This window comes from Drosophila tropicalis, unplaced genomic scaffold (genome assembly GCF_018151085.1).
Source record: "Drosophila tropicalis isolate 14030-0801.00 unplaced genomic scaffold, ASM1815108v1 contig_1002, whole genome shotgun sequence".
Lineage (NCBI taxonomy): Eukaryota > Metazoa > Arthropoda > Insecta > Diptera > Drosophilidae > Drosophila > Drosophila tropicalis.
The window spans coordinates 2,309,445-2,334,766 of record NW_027172360.1 but is presented as its reverse complement, the minus strand read 5'-3'; the positions used below and the strand labels follow the sequence as shown (position 1 = coordinate 2,334,766).

Genomic DNA, 25,322 nt, shown 5'->3' with positions numbered 1-25,322 from the left:
ATGAAGCACGCCTTCTCAAGGATCCCGTCCTAAAAACGCAGTACGATGCCATTATTCAAGAGTACGAGGAATTGGGTCATATGATTCGGGTGACGCCGCCTCAAGATGGGAAAAACTTCTATCTCCCCCATCATGCGGTGTTTAAGCCCGATAGCACCACCACTAAGGTACGCGTGGTATTTAACGCGTCGAGCCCCTCCACACAAGGCGTCAGCCTCAACGATGTCTTGCACACCGGTCCCACTCTTCAGGCCGACCTCACGCTTCAGGTACTGAAATGGCGGTTCTTTCAATTCGTTTTCAACGCCGACATAACGCAGATGTATCGACAAATCCGAGTCGATCCCAGGCATACCCCCTTTCAGCGGATCCTCTACCGAGACCGCTGCGGCAATATTCAGGATTACGAGTTACAAACTGTCACGTTTGGGATTAACTGCGCGCCATTCTTGGCGATCCGAGTCCTTTTACAACTGGCACAAGACGTGCAAGCGATGTATCCTCAGGCGAGCGAAATCCTTCGGAACTACATGTATGTTGATGATGTCCTTGCCGGCGTTCACACTGAAGCCGACGCCCGTCTCGCCATACGAGAGCTTAAAGCTGTCCTCCAATCTGCGGGCTTTCCGCTTCGGAAGTGGACTTCCAATAAGAAGGAAGTACTTCAAGCTATCCCGAGAGAGCACCTGCTGCGAGAAGACTTTCTCGAGCTGGAAGACGCGAGCACTGCAAAAACCTTGGGCATCCGCTGGCAAGCCGCCGAGGACGTCTTCTTCTTCACCGTAGCGGACCCCCCCTTGAAGCAGTCGATCTCCAAGAGGCAGGTTCTGTCCCATATCGCTAAGCTCTTTGACCCCGCTGGTTGGCTAGCCCCATTTGTCATCCGAGCGAAGATATTCATGCAGCAAATCTGGCTTACCGAACTGGGCTGGGATGATGTTCTGCCGCATCTCCTGCTGCAGCAATGGCACGAATTCCTGCAGGATTACCCAGGCCTCAGTCAACTCCGCATCCCCCGTTGGCTAAACACCAGCGATAAGCTCTCGTGGGAGCTTCATGGCTTCTGTGACGCGTCACAGAAAGCGTATGGAGCAGCCCTATATGTGCGGGTTCGGTACGACGATCAAGTAAGAGTCCATTAATTAACGGCTGAGACCCGTGTAGCTCCAGTCAAAACAGTCTCGCTGCCTCAGTTTTGGACCGACTCCACCATCGTGTTGGCTTGGCTCAATAAACCCCCGTGCAGTTGGTCCACCTTCGTGGCCGATCGGGTATCCAGCATCTCCAAAAGCACCAGTGGCCAAAGCAGGTCACATGTGCGCTCCGAGGACAACCCCGCTGATCTGGCGAGTCGTGGAGTCTCCGCGGCCGAGTTATCGGCCAGCAGCCTGTGGTGGCATGGGCCGGACTGGCTCCAGCGAGCCCTCGAGTATTGGCCAACTCTCAATCATGAACTCCCGGACACCCAGCTGGAGCAACGAGTCCAGTGCCACACTACCGCGACCACCCTACTCGACGACGTCAGCGAACGTTTCTCGGACTACGGTAGGGCATTACGGGTCACCGCGAACATCCTACGCTTCGCCACCAAAAGGATTTCGACGCCTTCCACGGTCCGCCTCACCAATGACGAACTTCTCTCCGCCGGGCGCGCCTTGATTCGGACCTCTCAGCGTCGGGAATACCTCGCGGGGATACGGGCCCTTGGTGAAGGGCGACCCCTGCCATCATCCAGCACGCTACTCAATTTGAAACCATTTCTCGACCAGCATGGGGTACTCCGCTTCTGCGGACGACTCCGTGCCGCTGAGTCCCTCCGGTATGATGAACGTCATCCTATTCTCCTCCCCCTATAGCACTCATTTCACTCGCCTGCTCACATGGCGGCAACCAACTGATGGTGCGGTATCTGCGCACCAAATTCTGGATCCCACGGATCAAGAACCCGGTGAAGTCCCACATCAAGGGGTGTAAAGTCTGCATCGTTCATCGTCGACGACTACAGACTCAGAGGATGGGTGATCTCCCCCCGAGAGCGCATCACACACCCTTCACCCACACGGGCATTGACTTCGCAGGGCCGTCCTAGATCAAGAATTACACCGGGCGTGCGTGTCTCATAACTAAGGGTTATGTCTGGGTCTTTGTGTGTTTCAGCACGAAGGCGATCCATCTTGAGGCTACCTCCGACCTCACCACTGAACGATTTCTTGCAGCCTTTTCTCGGTTTGTCGCACGGAGACAATGCCCACAGCGCAAATACTCCGACAATGGCAAAACCTTCGTAGGGGCCTCAAAGGCGCTCGAAAAAGATTTCCTGAACGCCACCAAGCTTGATATAATGAAAGCATTTCCCCAGCACATTTTATCCTGGCAGTTCATTCCGCCAAGCGCGCCCCATATGGGAGGACTGTGGGAAGCGGGAGGACCCTGCTTTACAAGTCATCTTCCACTGTCAAGTACACGTTCGAGGAACTCTCCACTCTCCTGTGTAGGATCGAGGCGTGCCTAAACTCCAGGCCAATTTCTCCCATGAGCGAGGATCCAGAGGATCTGCTGGCCCTAAGCCCGGGACATTTCCTGATTGGAGGACCGCTCTTATCCATTGCGGAACCAGAAATTCTGGTTGAGCCTATGTCGCTGATCAACCGATGGCAGCGACTGAAGGCAATCCAGCAGGCTTTCTGCACCCGCTGGAAGAGTGAGTACCTCAAGGAGCTTCACAAACGGAATAAGTGGAAATCACCGACTCGCAGCCTCCAGACCGGCGACCTCGTGATCGTGTCCGAAGATAATCTTCCCTCCAACGAATGGCGCTTAGGGCGCATTGAGCGCACTCTGCCCGGGGCTGACGGTCTCGTCCGAGTGGCTGATGTCACCACAACGCGTGGGTCTATCCGAAGACCCGTAGCGAAGCTCATCCTGTTGCAAGACAGCAGGAGTCCTGAGCCTAAAACCCTATCGTGACTCCCAATCCCTCTATGTTCCGTCCAAATGTCCTAGTCTCCGTGCATGTTGTTCGTTCCCGTGCATCGACTAATCCACTCCCCCTACGTAATTTCTTTCGTTGCAGTTCGTTCAGCTCGCCCCTCCATAGCGACATGGCCCCCACGCGTCTGCCGCACCACCGCAGCAAACGATCTGCTCCAGATTAAAGGCGAAGATCAATCAGCTTCTTGGTATTGATGTCATACCAGCGGTAACCTTTCCGGCATTCAGACCGAAGTGTGCGGATCTTTAATGGCTCAAGAGACGAGATTCGGTTGGGTCATTTCAGGCCCGTTGCAAGGGGTCCCCGTTAGTTCGTGTGCCGCGTTCACCACGAGGGTCGCTGTTAGCAGAGATGAAGCACTTGAAACTCTTCTCACAAGGTTTTGGGAGGTGGAAGATCTACCGGTCAATCCGGTAGAAGATTCTGATTCCAATTGCGAGCTCAATTTCCAGAAGACCACAAGAAGAGATGTTTTGGGGAGATACATGGTCTCACTTCCGTTTCGAGACCCAACCAACCAATCAACCTCGGTCCTATATCCTAGCGATATTATCAAGTTTTATATGTATGTCGATGATGTCCTGACAGGGGCTCACAATGAAGCAACGGCAATCGCAATGGTCAATGAACTTCAAGACGCTCTTGGTTCAGCTGGCTTTCCTTTGCGCAAGTGGACATTGAATGTGAAGAGCATGCTCAGTTGGAAAGCGACTACGGATAAGTTTTATTTTTTTCATCTCACCCCAAGATTTCAAGTCAGCTTATACTAAGCGAGAAGTCTCGGGCAGATGGCCAAGTTATTCGATCCCGCTGGCTGGCTGGCTCTCTTTGTAATTCAAGTCAAGGTGTTTACGCAAAAGCTTTTGCTACAAAAGCTAGGGTGGGATGATCAATTGCCGAGTGAACTCCATCACAGGTGGCAGGATTTTACAAAGAGCTACTCCTTTTTTGACCAGATTCTTCAAGATCCGAATTCCGACAATTCAATTGTTTTTGCGATGCGTCACAGCGGGCTTATGGTGCACATGGACAACGTTTGTCCCTAATCGGGTAGCTAAAATTGTTATGGCAACCAATAGGACAATCTACCAGATCTCTCTAGCCGCGGCCTGATTGCGCAGGAACTTGTGCACAACGATTTGTGGTGGCACGGCCCACCATGGCTACGGGAACCACAAGAGTCCTGGCGGCGAGCGACACCACTCTCACTAGACACTACCTTGGAGAAGCGGGTAGTGAAGGTTCACGTCGCGATCGCTAAGCCAGCCAACGAGATACTGTCTCGATTTTCCAATTTCGCACGTGCCTTACGAGTGGTAGCATATGTGGTCAGTTTCGGCAGAAAGTGTCGAAAACTTCCAAATGAATACTACGGGGAAGTGACCTCTAGTTTAATCAATCAAGTACTCCAGGCGTTGATCCAAGTCACTCAGCGTGAATATGTACTTCCCGACGGAACATCAGTGTCTACAGCAGAAGAAATCTCTGCCCACGTCTAGTACCATTCTCAATTTGAATCCGTTCATTGGCGCATCAAGTGTGATCCGAGCATGTGGGCGTGTGTAACACTCAGCGGCCGTCAGTTACGATGAACGTAACACCAACCTGTTGCCAGTCGTAAGTCCATTGTCCGCGCTGTTGGTGCTTTTCACGCATCAGATCTCTCTCCATGGGGGCAGTCAACTGGTAGTGCGTCTCATACGACACTGATACTGGATTTCAAGACTGCGGAATCTTGTGAAATCGGTGGTCAATTCATGCAAGGTCTATGTGATTTACATAAGAAGGCTGCAATCACAGCTAATGGGACCCTTCTTACCCAGCGAACCACTTTCGCACGCCCTTTTACGACCACTGGGATAGACTGCGCAAGTCCTTTCGATCTCAAGAGTTTCACCGGCAGCGCCTGTCGCATATCAAAGGGATGTGTGTGTGCCTTTGCCGAAGCCTTCGTGACAGCTGCTCTATTTAGAATCTTCCTTTGGGTAATGGGATTTAGAACTGACATTCTTAGAAGTCTTAGAAGTCTTCTTTTCAACATCTGTACAGCTGAGCTGCATAATATCACCAATGCACAAAACAGCATCCTTTTCCAATATGCTGAGGATATTTTCTTAATAAGCTTCCACAAAAACATTTAAGCAGCTAAACATATTTTTCAAAAATCTAGTCAATTTAACCCCAATAAGTCATCAGTCATCTTTGTTAGCTTAGAAAGACAACCACTGAAAATACTCTGCAACAATTTAGCTTTAAGGGAAATAGACATTTTTTTATTGAGGTAGACTTATTAATGAAAATAACTCCTCCATAGATCACTTAAAAAAACAATAGCGTCTTGTGTGTGTCATTGCTTGTTTTTCTACCAAAGCCATTCACCTTGAGGCAACTTCGGACTTAAGTACCGAATTATTTCTAGCTGCATTCCCTCGCTTTGTATCGAGGCGAGGGTGTCCCCAACAAGTGCAGTCCGACAACGGTAAAAACTTCGTAGGTGCATCCAGAGTGCTTGAAAAAGATTTCCTAAGGTCTACCCAGAGGAACTCTCCACTCTCCTGTGTAGGATCGAGGCGTGCCTAAACTCCAGGCCAATTTCTCCCATGAGCGAGGATCCAGAGGATCTGCTGGCCCTAAGCCCGGGACATTTCCTGATTGGAGGACCGCTCTTATCCATTGCGGAACCAGAAATTCTGGTTGAGCCTATGTCGCTGATCAACCGATGGCAGCGACTGAAGGCAATCCAGCAGGCTTTCTGCACCCGCTGGAAGAGTGAGTACCTCAAGGAGGTTCACAAACGGAATAAGTGGAAATCACCGACTCGCAGCCTCCAGACCGGTGACCTCGTGATCGTGTCCGAAGATAATCTTCCCTCCAACGAATGGCGCTTAGGGCGCATTGAGCGCACTCTGCCCGGGGCTGACGGTCTCGTCCGAGTGGCTGATGTCACCACAACGCGTGGGTCTATCCGAAGACCCGTAGCGAAGCTCATCCTGTTGCAAGACAGCAGGAGTCCTGAGCCTAAAACCCTATCGTGACTCCCAATCCCTCTATGTTCCGTCCAAATGTCCTAGTCTCCGTGCATAATGTTCGTTCCCGTGCATCGACTAATCCACTCCCCCCTACGTAATTTCTTTCGTTGCAGTTCGTTCAGCTCGCCACTCCATAGCGACATGGCCCGCACGCATCTGCCGCACCACCGCAGCAAACGATCTGCTCCACATGGGACGAACGGGTACCGATGCCGGGTCTCTCGGGGGGTTCATGCATTCCGGCAGTGTCAGCGCTTCCTGAACCTCCGAGGGGAAAAGCGGCTCCGGGCGGTGCTTATAAACAAGAACTGCCCCAATTGCTTGGCACACGAGCACTCATCCGACGCGTGCCGGACTCGCTATGGTTGCCGAAGATGCGGGTAAAGGCACCATTCCCTGCTCCACATTGCCGACCAACCGCCGAGACAACGCGCCTTAACCCGGCGTCGCAGCTCATCACCCTCCTCCGGGCGTGATGCACCACCGCCACAACCCCGTTCCCGATCTTCGTCCGACCGCTCCGCTTCCCCAGAAGGCGCACCCGAGATCTCTCTCTCCTCCCTGCTCCACGCCAGGACGACGATTGTCATGCCAACCGCAGTCTTCCGGTTGGGCAATGGCTCGAAATCCTTCGAGACCCGCGTCCTCCTCGATGCGTGTGCGGCTGAGAGCCGCATCAATCTTTCTTTTGCCCGGTCCCTGGGGTTGGCTGTGACCAAGGTCGGGGTCGACCAAGCCTGCACGGCCGTCCTCGAGTCGAGGTCCGATAAGACGTTCCGACGGAAAGTAATATTCCGGGTCGAAGAGGACCTGCTCATCCGCACTCCCATCCGAAAAGTGTCGGCGCCGGTTCGGGAGAAATTCGCCACCCTGATCCTGGCCGACCCCTATTTCTATCGGCCGGCGTCGGTGTCCGTGGTGCTCGGGGCAGACCTCTATCCTGAGGTCATCCAACCAGGCTGTGTGCCCGGCCATAGCGGTACGCCCGCAGCCCAGAGCACCGTGTTCGGATGGGTCGTCTCCGGCTCCTGTGGGATCTAGGCGCTCCAGGACGCTGCCGTCCCTCATCCATTATATGTCCAGGGTGGCAATTGCAAAATGTTGCAAGGGGGGCGTTATGTTCACGCCACCGGCTGAACAGCAGTGAGCCGCGAAGAGCAGTGAGGAGTGAGAAGGGTTTTTTGATCTTCGGCAGCTACGGTCACACCAGGAGGGGTGACTTGATTTTTCCCATGGGCATCGCCATTTAATCTAATACGAGATTTTAACCCGAACACCCGTTCTTTTCTTCTGATTTGCTTTTTTCGATCATAAAATTTTCCAACCAGCATCCATCTCGTGTGTGTCGGGACATATTGTAAAGTAATACCAATAAATATAGATTAGTTTAAAACGAAGTTCTCGCGCGTTTTAATTACTTACTACACCAGACCCTTGAAGACATTGGCACCCGCCAACCACTTGCGGCTTATTTGAATTCTTCCGCCCCTCCACGAAAAGGGTTTATATTTTAATTCCAAAGTGTTCCACGCGTTCCAAGTCGTATCTTGGAATGTTCCGGCTCATGAAGTTACCATTCCAAACTGTCAGGGCCGAAGGTCTGTCACATAAGCATTCGGTCATCGCATGGACCTCCAGTCCAGATAGAAATAGAAGCTTTTGTCCTGCCCCAAGTTGCTGATGATTTGACGTTATGTACGATATCCCAAGCCACACTGGAAGGAATGCCCAATATTCCGCTAGCCGACCCCTCCTTTAGATTAAAGGCGAAGATCAATCAGCTTCTTGGTATTGATGTCATACCAGCGGTAACCTTTCCGGCATTCAGACCGAAGTGTGCGAGCTCAATTACCAGAAGACCACAAGAAGAGATGTTTCGGGGAGATACATGGTCTCACTTCCGTTTCGAGACCCAACCAACCAATCAACCTCGGTCCTATATCCTAGCGATATTATCAAGTTTTATATGTATGTCGATGATGTCCTGACAGGGGCTCACAATGAAGCAACGGCAATCGCAATGGTCAATGAACTTCAAGACGCTCTTGGTTCAGCTGGCTTTCATTTGCGCAAGTGGACATTGAATGTGAAGAGCATGCTCAGTTGCATCCCAAAGTGTCATTTGCTGAATGCTGATTTCCTCGATATCGAAGAGGCTAGCACAGAATCTTCCTTTGGGTAATGGGATTTAGAACTGACATTCTCAGAAGTGGGTATTAGATGTTACACAAGTGTGTGAGACAAGGCAGCTGCCTTAGTCCCATTCTTTTCAACATCTGTACAGCTGAGCTGCATAATATCACCAATGCACAAAACAGCATCCTTTTCCAATATGCTGAGGATATTTTCTTAATAAGCTTCCACAAAAACATTTAAGCAGCTAAACATATTTTTCAAAAATCTAGTCAATTTAACCCCAATAAGTCATCAGTCATCTTTGTTAGCTTAGAAAGACAACCACTGAAAATACTCTGCAACAATTTAGCTTTAAGGGAAGTAGACATTTTTTTATTTAGGTAGACTTATTAATGAAAATAACTGCTTCATAGATCACTTAAAAAAACAATAGCGTCTTGTGTGTGTCTTTGCTTGTTTTTCTACCAAAGCCATTCACCTTGAGGCAACTTCGGACTTAAGTACCGAAACATTTCTAGCTGCATTCCCTAGCTTTGTATCGAGGCGAGGGTGTCCCCAACAAGTGCAGTCCGACAACGGTAAAAACTTCGTAGGTGCATCCAGAGTGCTTGAAAAAGATTTCCTAAGGTCTACCCAGCAGAAAATCTAATCCCACTATAGCCATTAGAATCTGTCCTGGCATTTCATCCCTCCCGGGGACCACACATGTGAGGCTTATGGGAGGCTGGAGTTAAGAGTTTAAAAACTCTGTTCTACAAGGCCACCTCCAACCAAAAGTATACCTTTGAAGAGTTCTTTACACTGCTGGCTAAGGTAGAGGCTTTTTTGAACTCGTGGCCGATTTCTCCTATGTCTGAAGACCCCACCGATTGTTTGGCTTTGAGCCCAGGCCATTTCCTAGTAGGCGGTTCATTGCTATCCTTCACAGAGCCTGAAATCAAGAATCAGGTCCCGCCTATTATTAACCGGTGGCAGCGTCTGAACGCTGAGAGTCAGCATTTCTGCACCCGGTGGAAAGAGGAATATCTAAAGGAGCTACATAAGCGAAATATGTGGCGATTCCCTTGTAAAAATCTTGAAGTGGGCGATCTGGTGGTACTCAAGGACGACATTCTTCCATTTAATGAATGGCGTCTCGGGCGAATCCACCAAACGTACTCTGGCAGTGTCGGCAACGTCCGTGTCATCGATCTGCTTACCGCTCGCGGTGTTGTGAAGCGTCCAGTCGCAAAGTTGATCTTTTTTCCTCTAGAAGAAAGAATTCAAACTCATTAATTCGCTTTTTTTGTTATTTGTTCCGGCAGCTTCCTGATATCCGTCATTTTACATCCCGTTTCTATGGCCCCAGGACCACGTCCACTCTAGGCATCGAAAGAGGAGCGCAGATGTTTGCGAGAAACTGAGTCCTTCCGTTGCCGAGTCTGTCGCGGAATCCATTCTCTGAAGCGATGCCGTCGCTTCCTGCGGCTGAACGTGAAGAAGAGGATGGGGGCAGTGCACTCTGCTGCAGCACCGCAACCCACACCTGATGCCCACGGCGATGGTACGACTTGAGACGGGAGGGAAAACCTTCGATCTGAAGGCCCTCGTGGGCAGCAGTGATAAGGACCCCGATCAGCGAAGTTGGTCGATTGCTGTGCTGCCGAACTCCAAGCTCTCCGGTGGACGCGCAAATTGCAAAAAAGTCCGAGGGCATCATTCTGGCGGATGACACATTCCACCGACCGTCGTCGGTGTCCTTGGTCCTGGGCGCGGACGTAATGACGGAGGTCATGCTGGAGGGGAGTCTACCCGGAGTTGGCGGGCGGCCAGTTGCGATGCATACAGTCTTCGTCTGGTCCCACACTCTCCCCACGATAAGAACTCCCTACACTTCGCTCCAACCGGGGCTTATTCCCAGCTCTTAGATAAGCTTGTTTATAGTTCAATTGTACCTGTGAGCTAAGGTGCAACTGCAAGGAAATTTCTGCGTGCCTACATCAATTCATCTTAAAGACGGAAGGAATTCATTTTGCTGCCCCCAAAAGAAGGAACTTCTGCTCTCCTACGAAACACAAATATTAAAAATGTGTAATAATGAAATTATTAAGAACTCTGTAACTGTGCCGCACGGGGTTTCGTTTGTATTAAAAACAAACTTAAGTTACAGTTTATATAGCGATCAGTTTATTTAGCGCAATTTTACAGGTTGTATTCTAGACAGACGGACGGACGGACAGATTATCAAAAATATATATACTTTATATAGTCGGAGATGCTTCCTTCCAAACGTTGTACACTTCTGACCAAAACTCATATACCATATACCAAAAAAGTGCTTAATTGTAATTATTTCGAAAACCGTAGCTGAATAATTGGGTCACATAACATTCATAAAATTAATTTATTTAACCATTAACATTATTTTCACACTAAATGAGATGATTTGGGTCGAGTGCATGAAAATGGAATCGATATCTAAGTCATATTCAGCTCAAATGACAAACTAAAATATAACCTCAAATTGGAAAATTTCAACTCGCTTAAAAACAAAAAAACGAACTAACTTTAAAAAACCCAAAAGGGGTTTGCTAGTCCATAAATGTACTTTCAGAAAAAAATGGTCCGGTGCGGTTTGATGTTAGGCGGAGACTTAAATGCTAAATCACAAATTTGGGGCAACAACGTCTATAGTCCTAGAGGAAGCATCATCGAGCAAGAATTCTTAAACTCTGTTTTCTTCTGCATAAATAACGGCAGCCCAACCTTCCCTTACACTCCAGCATACAGCTCAGCATTAGATATTACCCTAGACAACAAAAACAACCTACAATTTAATTGGACAGCAGCGAACTCTAAGATTTCCAACAGCAATCACTTCCCGATTGCAATTTAGACAGGGGGAGCAAAACAAAAAATAATCAATCATCAAGAGGTAGCTCAAGACTTTGCACATATTGATATAGAAAACATACCGTATACCTTCATCGTAATCATATCGCAAAACACGATTAAAGTAGATGCCAAAAATAAATACTTGCCAAGGAAATACTGATAACTGTTAAAAACTATTCAGGATTGGGAAGAGTTCATTCTATGGGTACGATAGAGAAAACAGTGAACAAGTGTCACCAGACAGTTTATAAATACACTGATTCAACTCTGGGCGAGCGCCGTTATGCTCTACCCCTGGTGTTATCGATAAGTGAAGAAGCAGTTGTTGGCAAAACGTTGAGAAGAAAAGGTGCGAACGAATAAGCTCCTACTATCGGTGGTAACGAACGGCCATCACGAACGAATCCTATGGCATAGCTTTGCAAACGTCTTTATTTTGTTAATTCTCAGTTAATTAATAAAGTTATAATAATTACCTATCTAAACGTACGAGTCTCGCATTTATATTGTTCACGTAAACCGCACTCCCCGCCAAAGCCTTCGTGACAGCTTCTCTATTTAGAATCTTCCTTTGGGTAATGGGATTTACAACTGACATTCTCAGAAGTGGGTATTAGATGTTACACAAGTGTGTAAGACAAGGCAGCGGCCTTAGTCCCTTTCTTTTTAACATCTGTACAGCTGAGCTCCATAATATCACCAATGCACGAAACAGCATCCTTTTCCAATATGCTGATAATATTTTCTTAATAAGCTTCCACAAAAACATTTAAGCAGCTAAACATATTTTTGAAAAATCTAGTCAATTTAACCCCAATAAGTCATCAGTCATCTTTTTTAGCTTAGGAAGACAACCACTGAAAATACTCTGCAACAATTTAGCTTTAAGGAAAATAGACACTTTTTAATTTAGGTAGACTTAATAATGCAAATAACTCCTCCATAGATCACATAAAAAAACAATTCCGTTTCGGTTCAGAGAGCAACATTTATTTCTATGCGTCAGGAAAATTAATTTTTCATAATTTTAGTAAACTCTTGTTCCAGGCGTTCCAAGTCGTACCTTTGGGGTTATATTTCAATTCCAAAGTGTTCCACGCGTTCCAAGTCGTATATTGGAATGTTCCGGCTCATGAAGTTACCATTCCAAACTGTCAGGGCCAAAGGTCTGTCACATAAGCATTCGGTCATCGCATGAACCTCCAGTCCAGATAGAAATAGAAGCTTTTGTCCTGTCCCAAGTTGCTGATGATTTGACGTCAATGTACGATATCCCAAGCCACACTGGAAGGAATGCCCAATATTCCGCTAGCCGATTCCTCCTTTAGATTAAAGGCGAAGATCGATCAGCTTCTTGGTATTGATGTCATACCAGCGGTGACCCTTTCCGGCATCCATAATGGCTCAAGAGACGAGATTCGGTTGGGTCATTTCAGGCCCGTTTCAAGGGGTCCCCGTCAGTTCGTGTGCCGCGTTCACCACGAGGGTCGCTGTTAGCAGAGAGGAAGCGCTTGAAACTCTTCTCACAAGGTTTTGGGAGGTGGAAGATCTACCGTTCAATCCGGTAGAAGATTCTGATTCCAATTGCGAGCTCAATTTCCAGAAGACCACAAGAAGAGATGTTTCGGGGAGATACATGGTCTCACTTCCGTTTCGAGACCCAACCAACCAATCAACCTCGGTCCTATATCCTAGCGATATTATCAAGTTTTATATGTATGTCGATGATGTCCTGACAGGGGCTCACAATGAAGCAACGGTAATCGCAATGGTCAATGAATTTCAAGACGCTCTTGGTTCAGCTGGCTTTCCTTTGCGCAAGTGGACATCGAATGTGAAGACCGTGCTCAGTTGCATCCCAAAGTGTCATTTGCTGAATGCTGATTTCCTCGATATCGAAGAGGCTAACACAGCAAAAACACTTGGAATCCGATGAAAAGCGACTACGGATAATTTTTATTTTGTCATCTCACCCCAAGATTTCAAGTCAGCTTATACTAAGCGAGCAGTCCTCGGGCAGATGGCCAAGTTATTCGATCCCGCTGACTGGCTAGCTCCCTTTGTAATTCAAGCCAAGGTGTTTATGCAAGAGCTTTGGCTACAAAAGCTAGGATGGGATGATCAATTACCCAGTGAACTCCATCACAGGTGGAAGGAATTTACAAAGAGTTACTCCTTCCTTGACCAGATCCGAATTCCGCGGTGGGTTCTCCATCTTCCAAATTCCGACATTCAATTCCATTGTTTTTGCTTATGGTGCAGAGGCATTTTATTGGTCAGATTCCATCATCGTACTGTCGTGGTTAAATAAGCCACCCTGCACATGGACAACGTTTGTCGCAAATCGGGTACCCAAAATTGTGACGGCAACAAATAGCGCCCCATGGAATCACGTCCGTTCAGAGGAGAATCTAGCAGATCTCTCTAGCCGTGGCCTGAGTTCGCAGGAACTTGTACACAAGGATTTGTGGTGGCACGGCCCACCATGGCTACGGGAACCACAAGAGTCCTGGCGGCGAGCGACACCACTCTCACTAGACAATACATTGGAGAAGCGGGAAGTGAATCACGTCGCGATCGCTAAGCCACCCAACGAAACACTGTCTCGATTTTCCAATTTGGCACGTGCCTTACGAGTGGTAGCATATGTGGTCCGTTTCGGCAGAAAGTGTCGAAAACTTCCAAACGATTACTCCGGGGAGGTGACCTCTAACGAGGTCAATCAAGTACTCCAGGCGTTGATCCAAGTCACTCAGCGTGAATATGTACTTCCCGACGGAACATCGGTGTCTACTGCAGAAGAAATCTCTGCCCACGTCTAGTACCATTCTAATTTTGAATCAAGGATCAGGTTCCGCCTATCATTAACCGGTGGCAGCGTTTGAAGGCTGTGATTCAGTATTTCTGCACCCGGTGGAAAGACGAATACTTTAAGGAGCCTTCCTCCCAAATAAGAAAGGTCCCAGCTGTCAGTAGTAATATGTGTATTCTATAGTCCTACAGTTCATATTTTGAATTCAACGAATGAAGATTGGGTTATTCTTCTTCTCCGAAATCCCTAATCATTTTGGTCCTTCGAGAAAAAGGAACTCTTCCCCCACCTGTGGTTAGAGACTCAGAGATTGAATCAGCTCCTTGAAGCCTTTATTCTTATGCAAGTGGAAATGCTAAGATCAGCTAAGGTAGCAAAATAAAAAACCTCTTGTTTTCCCCCACCAGTCGTAAGAAACAGAGTATAATATTAAAGCAAAATATTGCTTTAAAAAAAAGTGCGTGCCACCGAGTTAAATAAAGGCAGTTTGGCTAGTCGAGCAACTGCAATAATTTCGGCGGTGGCAAAAAAGATCAATATAAAAGGAGTTGGCTTGTGGTGTATTCAAAGCCCAGATATGGAAAGTGAAACAGTATAAAAATATAAAATACAAATCAGTGTATATATGTATACACAAAAATAGTTGCAAGTAGGCAACACAAAACATCAGCAAGCAATGACACAGTTGCAAAGAAGCAGCAAGGCAACACGAAAGCTGCGAAGACGAAGAAGGTGACCGGAGGCGAGACGAGCTATCGGCGAACTCTACCCGTTGACGGACAAGCAGTAGCCAACAGGATCATCAGATAAGATATAAATTAAAAAAGTCTTTAGTACATACATCAACCTACATATTTTATTATTATCATTATATAATTATTTCGATATCCAAATATACCCATAAGTTAAAATGTTCACAAATAAGGCTGCAAAAGCGTTAAAGAAGCAGGCAGGGTAACATACCAGGTTAAGGCAGTTAGAAGCACTAGATCCTAGAAACATAACTAACAAAGTTGTAGAGGAAGTAAAAGAGATAAGGAATCAATGGATACCTAATCATAAAAAAATTCCTCCAGTATGCTTCAGATTAAAATCATGATTATTTTAGAAATAAAATACATGAAGAAGTGTTAACAATAGTTGCCAAAGTCAAAGCCACAGGAGAGGTTAAAAAACCAGGCACTAGTAAGTCGGTGTGCGGTGAAGCAGAAGAGAACATTACAGAGATGTTTGAAGATAGCACAGGAGAGTCGCGCGGGGACCTCTTGTAATGAGAACGCTAATGTTAACCAGGAGATATTTTTGGATAGAGCCCAACAGCTCCAGGCATATTTGGATAGAGTAGTCAAAGATTTACGCACTATCGACAATGCAACAGGCAATGAGACATGCATAGTATATGTTAATAAGATCAATTATTTATGGGAGAAAGTTCAGGCGTGCCAGGTATTGACAAATAATGCAAGATTTAAGTATACTATGCATGATTTAGAATTCGATGTCCGGAATTCGCTTTCAGTGTTAGAAATGAAAATGAACAATAGGAAAAATTGAGAGGCTAGAGAATGGGACCTGTTTGTGGAATTATTTACGGAATTAATCGAAAAAAGAGAAGATTTAAGTCTTGCTCTTAAGTTCAATTATTTAAAATCCGCCTTAAATGGCGAAGCAGGGAGTATGGTAGCTCATCTATTGTCAGGTTCAGCTGACAATTATAGTGCCGCTTGGGAACTGTTAACCAAGCGGTATGAAAATAATCGGAGGGTATTTTCCGAGCAGAGAGACTTTACAATTGTATGAGAGTCAGATTAGAAAAACAAGGCAGAATTGCTATCTAATGTCAGGGAATACTTGTAGCAAAGATATTGCTCGCTAAGTGCCATGAGCAAAGAAGAGAAAAGAAGATTAGAAAAAACGTCGGCTACGGGGTTTAAAGATAGTTATTTGATTTGCAAAGGCCCCTGGCATAACGCACTTCTATGCTATAAGTTTAAAGCGCTAACATCTAAAGAAAGGCTGGAAATAGGCAAAAAAGTACAACTGTGTACACGATGCTTGAAGCATTCAAGCAACAAGAAATGCGATCTGGTCTGTTCATTTTGCAGCAGAGGACACCATACTTTACTACATTTTAAAGAAAATCAGGAGAGCGTTAATACCTGTGTAACGGCATAAAAGAAATTGTTGTCTACAGCCCTAATACAAATTAAGAAAAAAAATGGAGGGTTTGAAACATTAAGAGCTTTGGTTGATAGTGGTTCTCAGAGTACTATATTATCTGAAGAAGCCGCTCAAATATTGAAATAACGTAAAATTAAACAATATACAGAAATAAGTGGCGTGTCCTCAATAAAAGCCAAAAAATCAAAATATAAGGTAAAAATAGATGTGAAGACGCGAAATCCACGGGATAAACTTCTTAAGGTTGAGGCAATTGTGTTGCCAAAGAGAATAAACAATTCAAAATAAAACTCAACCACAAAACTCAAATTCGACTCCCCCGGCAGGACGTCACCTAAGAGGTAAGATAAAAGCTGAGGTAAAAGAAATAATTTTTGAAAGTAAAAAAGAAATAAGTTTATGTCCCCCGGCAGGACCTCAGTTTAGAGGTAAAGTAAAATCTGGGGAAGAAAAAGTATATATCCCATAGCCAGTACAAAATGAGAATACTCAGATGGCAATGGTTAAATTAAATATTGATCACCTAAAAAATAGTGTCAAAATAGATTCCGGTAACAAATTATCCGAGGCTGTATTACAAAAAAGGGCAGATATTGCAAAATCTTTACAAAGGGACAACATTTAAACCAAAAATCACTGTCTGTATCTCAGAGATAACCTTGAAAAAAAACTAAACATTATAAAATATCCTAGCTCCGAACATTCCTTAATAAATACAAATAGTCTTATAAATGTCGCCAGGGCGCAAATACAGATTACGCGTTGCCAATATTCGGCTGGTGCGCAAAGTCACATTTCCACCTGTTTAAACCAGCCTACCACACAGCGGTTCGACGCAGTATCAACGCCTTTCCAACATCTCCAATAAAATGCGTCCTAGCAGAAGCGGGTTTGTCAACATTAGAGGACAGAGTTGCAGAAACAACCGCCCTGCTTATACCGAAAATGTTCTGCTCACCCAACCAGCTCCTTCAAACTGTGGTACGGAAGGCTATAAAACAACGGAGAACTTACCGATACCTCTCCACAATACGCCGATGCGCCGCTCCCTCCAAACAACAATCCTCTATTAACTGCGCGCTACAGAAATTTCCAAAAAATCACACAAACGGGGAAACTTTCCTCCAACTATTTTATAATGAAACAGCCAAGAAACTTTATGATAATCGAACGTGGATAATCACTGACGCAAAAAAATCAGCTGAACTCACTGCATTCGCATGCGTTGACATCAATGGTAAAATTCTATCAGCAGGATCACTACCAGAATACTACTCTGTATTTTCAGCCGAAGCAGAAGCTATTCTGAAAGCCATCGTTTACGCACAAGGCATAGCCTATCGACTGTAGAATCTGTCAAAAATATATCTAACACAACAATCGTGCAGATACGGGAGAGTTTAATAAAAACCCCTCTAAAACTTAACATATCTTGGGTTCCCAGCCACAGGGGCATTAGGGGCAATGAGTTGGCTGACAATGCAGCAAAAGCAATGTCAAAGTATCCCACAATCTTGGTACTCCCCCTCAGCGGAAAAAGATCTGCGAAAAGTTATTCTCAAACTGCTTCACTTGCAAAAAATCGAATTCTGGGCTAACTTTCATCACAGATACAGGAACTGCAACCCAAACTTGGAGAAAGTCAAGTTCCCTATCAACACATCCCGTGCGAAAAACACTATTTTCACCAGCCTCCGGATAGGACACAGCAGTGGCACCCATAGCCATGTATTGTCAGGAGACCCAAAACCGAACTGCCACTTATGTGGTCTAGAGCTCTCTACCGCACACCTGCTGGACACCTGCAAAAAATTAGTTAGCATTAGAAAAGCCCATTTTCCAAATATACTACCCTCATCCATCTTACCCTACGTCACAACAATAAATATAAATAAAATATACAGATATTTACAAGATTGTAATTTAACAAATAAGATATAATCCTACATCGAGCCGAAGGCCTGGTCGCTATCGCTCTTATTATATAGGTACTTAGCTTTAATATTCTTGTGTATTATAGCTAACTTTGTAAAATAAAAAATAAACCAAATAACCACTCAAAATTCAGATACCAGCAAAAGCCACATTGTCTTAAGACGAGAGGTAGAAGTAGTTAGTCTCCACCATATAAATAGGCTAGAAGTCAAGACAGTAACTCACATCAGGAATGGGTAGATGTGAAAATTGTTAGGCATCGGGCGATATTAAACTAATTTGGTAAACTATACAACAGAAAAGGAAGTCAGTTATAAGAAGAATAACAAATAATAACTAATCTAGCATATGACTAGAATTACAATCAGCCTCACACATTGTAAAAAAACACTTGTAATTCTAAACTAACCCAAAAGATCACAACGGCGGGATGTCAAGCGGCTGCTGAAAGCCCAATGGCAAACATTTTGGCAATTTCTTTTGCTGTTGCAAATTTCATCCTGTATTCAGGTGGCATTTCCGCAGCTAGGTGACTTAGAATGTTTTTAGGTGTAGATCTAATAAGGCCTAAACATTTTCTTAAGTGGAGGTAAGCATGGATTTTTATGCTATTAACTTACTTTCACTCGTTGCAGAGGACGGATGTGCTTTTTTGTGCTTATCATCTTTTATTTTTTCTCGCGCGACTAAATACTTTTCTATAACTTATAAACTCATTATCGGTTCAATTAAAATTTTATCATTTTATTTTCATTTCGGGATTGCTTTCACTCGCTTTTGTGCTTTCGCAAAATAAAATCTTCAACAATTTCAATATAAATTAAAACTTACAACGAAAGTTGCATTAGCGGTGTTGTTGTTTTGTTTATCTCATTTGCGTTGTGTCTTACATTTTACCGTTGTAACTGACTCTCGCGCTCTTGCGTACAAATTATTGTTACATGTGTTCAATGTGTTTGACGCGCTCTCTAGTTCTTTTCTATTTCTATTTCATTGCGCTCTCGTCTTGTTGACTCCCATGATGATATTCTTTCTTGGCTGTGTGACAATGCGGTTCATGTTAAGTGTAGGTTACACAGGTAGAATCAAGGAGTCTATTGCTAAAGGTGGTGGCTTAAAATATGGATGGGAGGTCGAGAATGAGATGCGGGCATTTAAGAGGCGGGCTAGAGACACTTTGAGGGCAGGTTTCAACAAACTCCAAGCGGAGTTTACTGCGTTGGAGACTCAATTCAGAAGCTTATCGCTTATGAATGAGTCTCCAAAACGTAAAAGGCCTAGTACTTGGGGTGTGTCTCTATGTGTATATCCGCCAGCGTTTCTTATCGTCCCCGACCGGTCTCATGCACCGTAAACACCCAATTTGCAGCAATTGATATCGTTTAAGAGCCCGGCGATGAATGCTGAGAATAATCCCTCAAAAACGGTGCCAATTGTATTGTCCGAATTGTCCGGGCAACTACTCATTCAGACATGCTCATAGTTTTAGGTGATTTTAATTGACCTGCTTTAGCATGTTCACTAACAGATGAATCTGCCATGTTGATGCCTTCTATGTCACATGACTTTATTGATGGCCTTCTAGGCTTATCCTTATCCCAAGTCACTCCTGTTCTAAATTCTAATGGAAAATCGTTAGATTTATTTTTGTATTGGATTCTTCTTATTGCGATGTTTCCAGGATCGAACCGTTTGTTCTCCCTGAAGAAAAATTTCATCCTACATTAAATTTGAAAATTGATCTGCCCTCGCTATCATCATTACTTGGTTCAATTACCTTTAACTATGTGCTTTCGTAAGACTGACTTTGCCAGCCTTAAGGAAAACAAGACTACTGTTACCGATTGGTCTTATTTGTACAATTGTAGAGATATGAACTCAGTTATTCTCTTCTCTTATGATACTCTGAATTCACTTTATGATATTTTTGTGCCTCTTGGTAGGTAAGTGCGGTTTAACAAACAGCCCTGGTTCTCTCGAAAGTTATCCTATTTTATCACTGTTTCCACTTGTTCGAATATAAGAACGGCGTGTCCGATTACTCGGTGTAAATGAAGCTTTACAGAGCGCACAGCCGATTCCCATTTGCCTCACCAATGAGGCGAATGCGCAGCTTTAACTTCCAGTTGATGCATATGATCGATAACGCCTCTGCTATCTTGTCATTGTGCAGCTGAGATTGCACTAATTGTTCCATTTCGTCGCTCTCACGAAATTACGTCCATTGTCGCTGAACATCGTCACACATTTGCCTCGGCTTAAAACGTCTAAGAGTGTAAAGTTGAGGTTGCCATACACACGAAGAGACATATGTATCCTTTTTATTTAAGAGCGTTTCTTCCCTTGTGTGCCTTAGTCATGATTGGGCCAGCATAATCACAGCCTGTATTTTCGATTAAAAATGCTTGCCAAACTCTCACTGCCATAAATTGGTTGCTGGTATGTGCTCGCTGTCTGAAGCACCTTAAACAGTTGTGAGTTACCTTACGAATCAGATTCCTGGCTCCCATTATTATATGAATATGACAACTCTCTATAATTATCTAGAATCGGAGTCAGATTACACAGCTTTGAGCTTTTTGGCACACATCCTTTGTTCTGTAATCATTTTCGTTCCTCATGCTATTCGGCTTGAGCTTGCTACCAACATAGGTTCCTAGCGGCCTTAGACTCGTCATAGGTTACCGCGAGAGTGTCTAATCTTTCTTGGAGGTTTTTTTATGCGTCGAATGAATCGTAAGATATACGCCACAATGCGCACATGTCTCGGACAGGAAGAAATACGATCAATAAGTTCCTCAAGTGGAGAAGACTCGCTCCAGGATTCCGCGAGAGTAACTAATACTGCAGCTTTTAACACCTTTTTGTACTCATCATCTGAAATTAAATTAGAGATTTGTCTATCATTTCCATTACATAAGTTAAGATGTCTCTCAGCCAGCCAGTCGGGACCCTTCCACCAGAGAGTAAACTGGCGCAATTTGCGAGGTTTTGCTTGGTTTAATATGGCGCCACGACTATCTTGGTGTTATTTCCAATATTTCGGCAGTACGATTGCCAATGACCGTCTTCAAGCTAGCTGGCAAATGGTTCAGTCATCTTGGAGAGATGAATTTACTTCGATCGTTGATAAGAGAGATGCTGCATTTGATCCTTGTTTTGCTGCAATTGAGGTAACTACCCTCCCGATATTGTTGACATTGCAATTATGTTTCCATGTTCATCAAATACTTTTTCTCCTGTGAATAGGGACCACACGTAGTCGCTACCCAACAAAATGTAAACATGCTTAGCGCTGGTTTACGGTAAATCAGCCAGTTGTAACCCATTGAATACTTTCAATACTGCCGGGTCGATTTCATCCTTTGGGAATAGAATGGTTATCTTACCTAAAACACGAGCTGCAATATCTAATGTATGCTTCGAAAACCTTGATTTCAACTATACTGCGCTGACCCCTTTTGTAGTATCGGCCTGGATTGACGAAACTCCTGAGACAAGTATTCGAGATGGTGAGCGTGAAAGTCCCAGTGATCGTATACAATGCTCCAAAATGTATGTGTGTGTGTATGATCCCTTTTAATTTAATGCATAAACTAGAGATGTGGGCAATACACTCCTTGGTTTTCTTTGCTGCTGTAGATGTACTACCGTACATGCTAGATAACTCTGTGATTCACGACAATATACTTTGACTCCCATTTTGAAATACCATGGTCAGACCTTAGACAACTGAAACACGATCGTTTCTCTTTAGGAAATAATTGGCGCCTCTCCACTGAGAGCGCCAAGAACTGGTCACAGTTGTATACAGTATGCTCCTTAGACTCACATTTAAGGCACCCTCTTGAGTCTGTGGAAATCAATATCCGAGTAGATTTCTTACCGTTTGATTCTGCGACGCAAACTCTTTACAACGTCTCATAGTCTCCGTAGTCACCCTTAGGGTCGACGTAAACTTGCGATTCTTGAAAATCAAACATATCATCTGTGGATTGATTCAACTCCTTCCCCACGGTGTCGATTCTGATCATCATGGTATCGACCATATCCCCTGTGCAGTTCACAGGCGGATTCTCCGAAAGTGTAAGCAGTCGCGTGAGACTGGACTTTATCTTGGTGCGGGTTGCCTTAATTTTTATCATCTTAAACTTGAACAGAATTGCCAATCCCCAGCAGAATCAAAATCCGGTTCGAAGGACCAATTTTATGGTGATACATAAAATAACTTTGCTTAAAAATTAAAAATGTGATGTTTTCCGTTGGTCAATTAGCAATTAACTGAACTCAACAAACATTCTTATTTCACCAGACGCTGGATATTGCATCAGCCAAAAAAGGTGTGACCATGCACCGTAAATACCAGAATAATGAAATACAAAGATCGGTTAAATTCAAAATAATATTAAGCAGTTGGGAATTCACAAAGATTCAAACGATGAGCATGTATATTCGTACTTAGGTTGACAAAAGCACTAAATAAATAAGGGCTTTGGAGGGGTGAACTCCGAACCTACCACCGCTCAACATCTGCAGAAACATATTCGACTTGTTGGAGTTGGATAGTCGTGATTTGACATGATTAAAAGGAGAGTTGTTGATCAACGTCTGTGATTAAGGTGTTTCCTGATATTATGTTGAGATTTTGGCGTCTTCGGGTGAAGTGCATAACTCAAGAATTCCTGCGGTTATACGATAACGATCATAAATTATTTAGTGCTTTTCTAGCAGTCAGGAAGTCTCTACGAAAGGTAATTAAAAACAAATCATCAGCGTATTGAAATAAAATACTATTGATACATTGATAGCACCTTTCTTCACATTAACTGAAGTGTTTCCGATTTAAAATCTTCTATTTGAAAGAAAACTAGTAATAAAGTTGGTATATCAATGACTAAACCCGCACTCAATCAGCACTTTGCCTACAATAGGAACGTTTACGGAGTCAAAGGACTTATAAATATATAAGACAGCCGCTGTTACTTGAAAACCTTGGGCCTTCAAGTTAGTAATTTTATTGATAAAGTCATTGATACAGTTAGCTGTCGATCTCCTTGGTAATAAATTGAACTTATCAATATACGCCTCCTTTTACCTTTGATAAGACCTTCTGGCCTTTCCCAGCAGCCTTCAAAACTTGCTGAATTCGCTGGTATAAATTTCCGTTCGATTAATTTTCGTGCGAATTCTCCGCGCGCCGCTTGTACATCTGTTTCCTGTTGAGCTTCTGTTAGTTCTCCTGAAGCGCCTTTAATATTTGTGCCAGTATCGGACCATAGTGTGTAAAGTTCTCCTTGCCTTGCCATCAATTAGAGTATGCGCGATTTCCACATGTATTGCTCTAGATGTTAAGCATGTATACAAAACGCCATTCCGCTTTCGCAGGCGTTTAGTGTCCTGTGTATAGAACACGACAAAAATTCCATGCCAAATGATGTGAAGGGTTTTTGAAATGTAGACAACCTCTCCTTGGGTAATAGACCCATTTGCTTTTTAACCGAATCGGTTTTGCGTTGTCTACAGCACACACATTCGCTAATAATTCTTTTGATCTTGGTATTAATCTTCGGCATCCAGAACTGCGATTTGAATTTATGTACGACGACTTGTATTCCGGTATTCGTTGTAAAATCATCTTCACTCATAGAAAGAAAATATTTGGTGAGGCGTAGAGCCCCAGTTATAGTCCAGTCTCATCATAGGTTATGTGAAAACTTTCTGCTTGGACATGGAGATACCATTTTGATAGAGACCAATTATACTCTTCCACGACGATATCGCCCCGACGGAGTTCCTTCTTATATCGTTTCGCTTTTACGTTTTCAATAAATATTTTGACCCATGCTGAAGCACTTACCAGTTTAGTGAATTTCAAAATTATATTTTCCAGTATTTTAAATGGGTGCTCGTATTGGCGAACCAGCATCATAAGTCCTCACTCAGTTAATACCTTTCATTTTGGCTGTGGCATCATCTTTTTATATAATCCAAGAAAAGCTGGACCATGTTGCCATCTGTCTGTCGCAACTTATATGGATGTATCTCTTGTTATGATATCAGCAATGTTTTCCATGGTTGGAACCCAATTCCATTCTGACCTCTTGGACTTCTCTTTACTATTTACCCATGAAATCACCGTTCACGGGAGTCTGTCCAGAAATATCATCAAATTTTAGATGTATTTCGTTCTCAATAGTTTCCGCCAGTCTACATCCCATCACAGCTGCCAATGTTTCAAGTTTTGGAATCGTAACATGTTTTAGTGGTGAAACTTGAGCCCGAGATGCCATAACTTCTTGTAACTTACTCGGATATATCAGCATATATGCAGCGTACGCTTTGCTACTAGCGTCACAAAAAACATGTAGTTCGACTTTCGTAGCAAAAGATAAATGTTGAGAATAACATCTTGGTATATTAACATCATGTAATCTTTTAACCACTCTTTGACCACTTTTTGACAAGATCTCCTTTAATGACATTGTCCCATCCGATGCCAAGCTCCCAAAATATTACGCATCAAGATCCGACCAGTTGTTATTACTGGGGTCACCATTCCCAAGGGATCATATATTGAGTTGACCGCTGCAAGCACCATTCTTTTTGTAGGCATCCTTGTTCAATTCAATATGTCCTCGCTTATACTGTGCATTGTAGTTGTTGAGAATATAAATATATCTCTTTGTGCGTCCCAAATCATGCCGAAAACCTTTTGAGATATATCTCCTTTTGCGCCCAACCGAATCGAACAGGCCACGTAGATCTTCGGATATTTCCTGTAAGACATGATTATATGTCCAACTGCGTGTATCACTTCACTTTTGTGTATCGCCGCATTTCATGGATTTAATTACTGCGCAATTTGGCAGCAAATAAAGTTTTGGAGATTTAACCAAGTTGATATTAGTGAGTATTTTTCCATTACCATTCTTCAGTGGCTTCTCTAATGCATTCTGGTATGCTCGCTCTAGTTCATGTTTTCTGTCTAACTTTCTTTCTAAGCATTTTAGTCTTTGTTCTGCCATTTGGCAGTCGCCAAAGTTTCACCATGTCGCTTTTCCACGGTAAGTACTTGATATTTTGATAACAGACACTTTTTTTCCTGTTGGTTTAGTGTTGTTCGTTGCTGGTTTACGGACACCAAATCCTTCTATACTAAATTGGTTTTTAAGCATATGGCCAAGATGTTCAAGATGTTTGCTTTCACCGTCTACGACCCATCCGAGTTTGTTTTTTTTGCCATAATTGGACCCTTTGGGTTTACATTTAGTATGGTTTGAGTTGTCAGGATCGTTGTCCAATAAGGAGATGAGACCGAAGATTCCGAATCGAGTTCAATTTTGCAAATTTTGTACATGGAAAT

At 44.1% G+C, this 25,322-nt stretch overlaps 1 protein-coding gene across 1 annotated transcript; it reads left to right on the top strand.

The window, feature by feature from the left end:
* The first annotated feature begins 530 nt into the window (after positions 1 to 530).
* Positions 531 to 6,027, top strand: LOC137577974 (uncharacterized). Its single transcript, XM_068291617.1, has 6 exons — positions 531 to 1,114; positions 1,247 to 1,819; positions 2,158 to 2,412; positions 2,496 to 2,701; positions 2,822 to 2,963; positions 5,556 to 6,027. The coding sequence occupies exons 1-6, from the start codon at positions 531 to 533 to the stop codon at positions 6,025 to 6,027; spliced, it is 2,232 nt and encodes a 743-aa protein (XP_068147718.1).
* Positions 6,028 to 25,322: the final 19,295 nt, after the last annotated feature.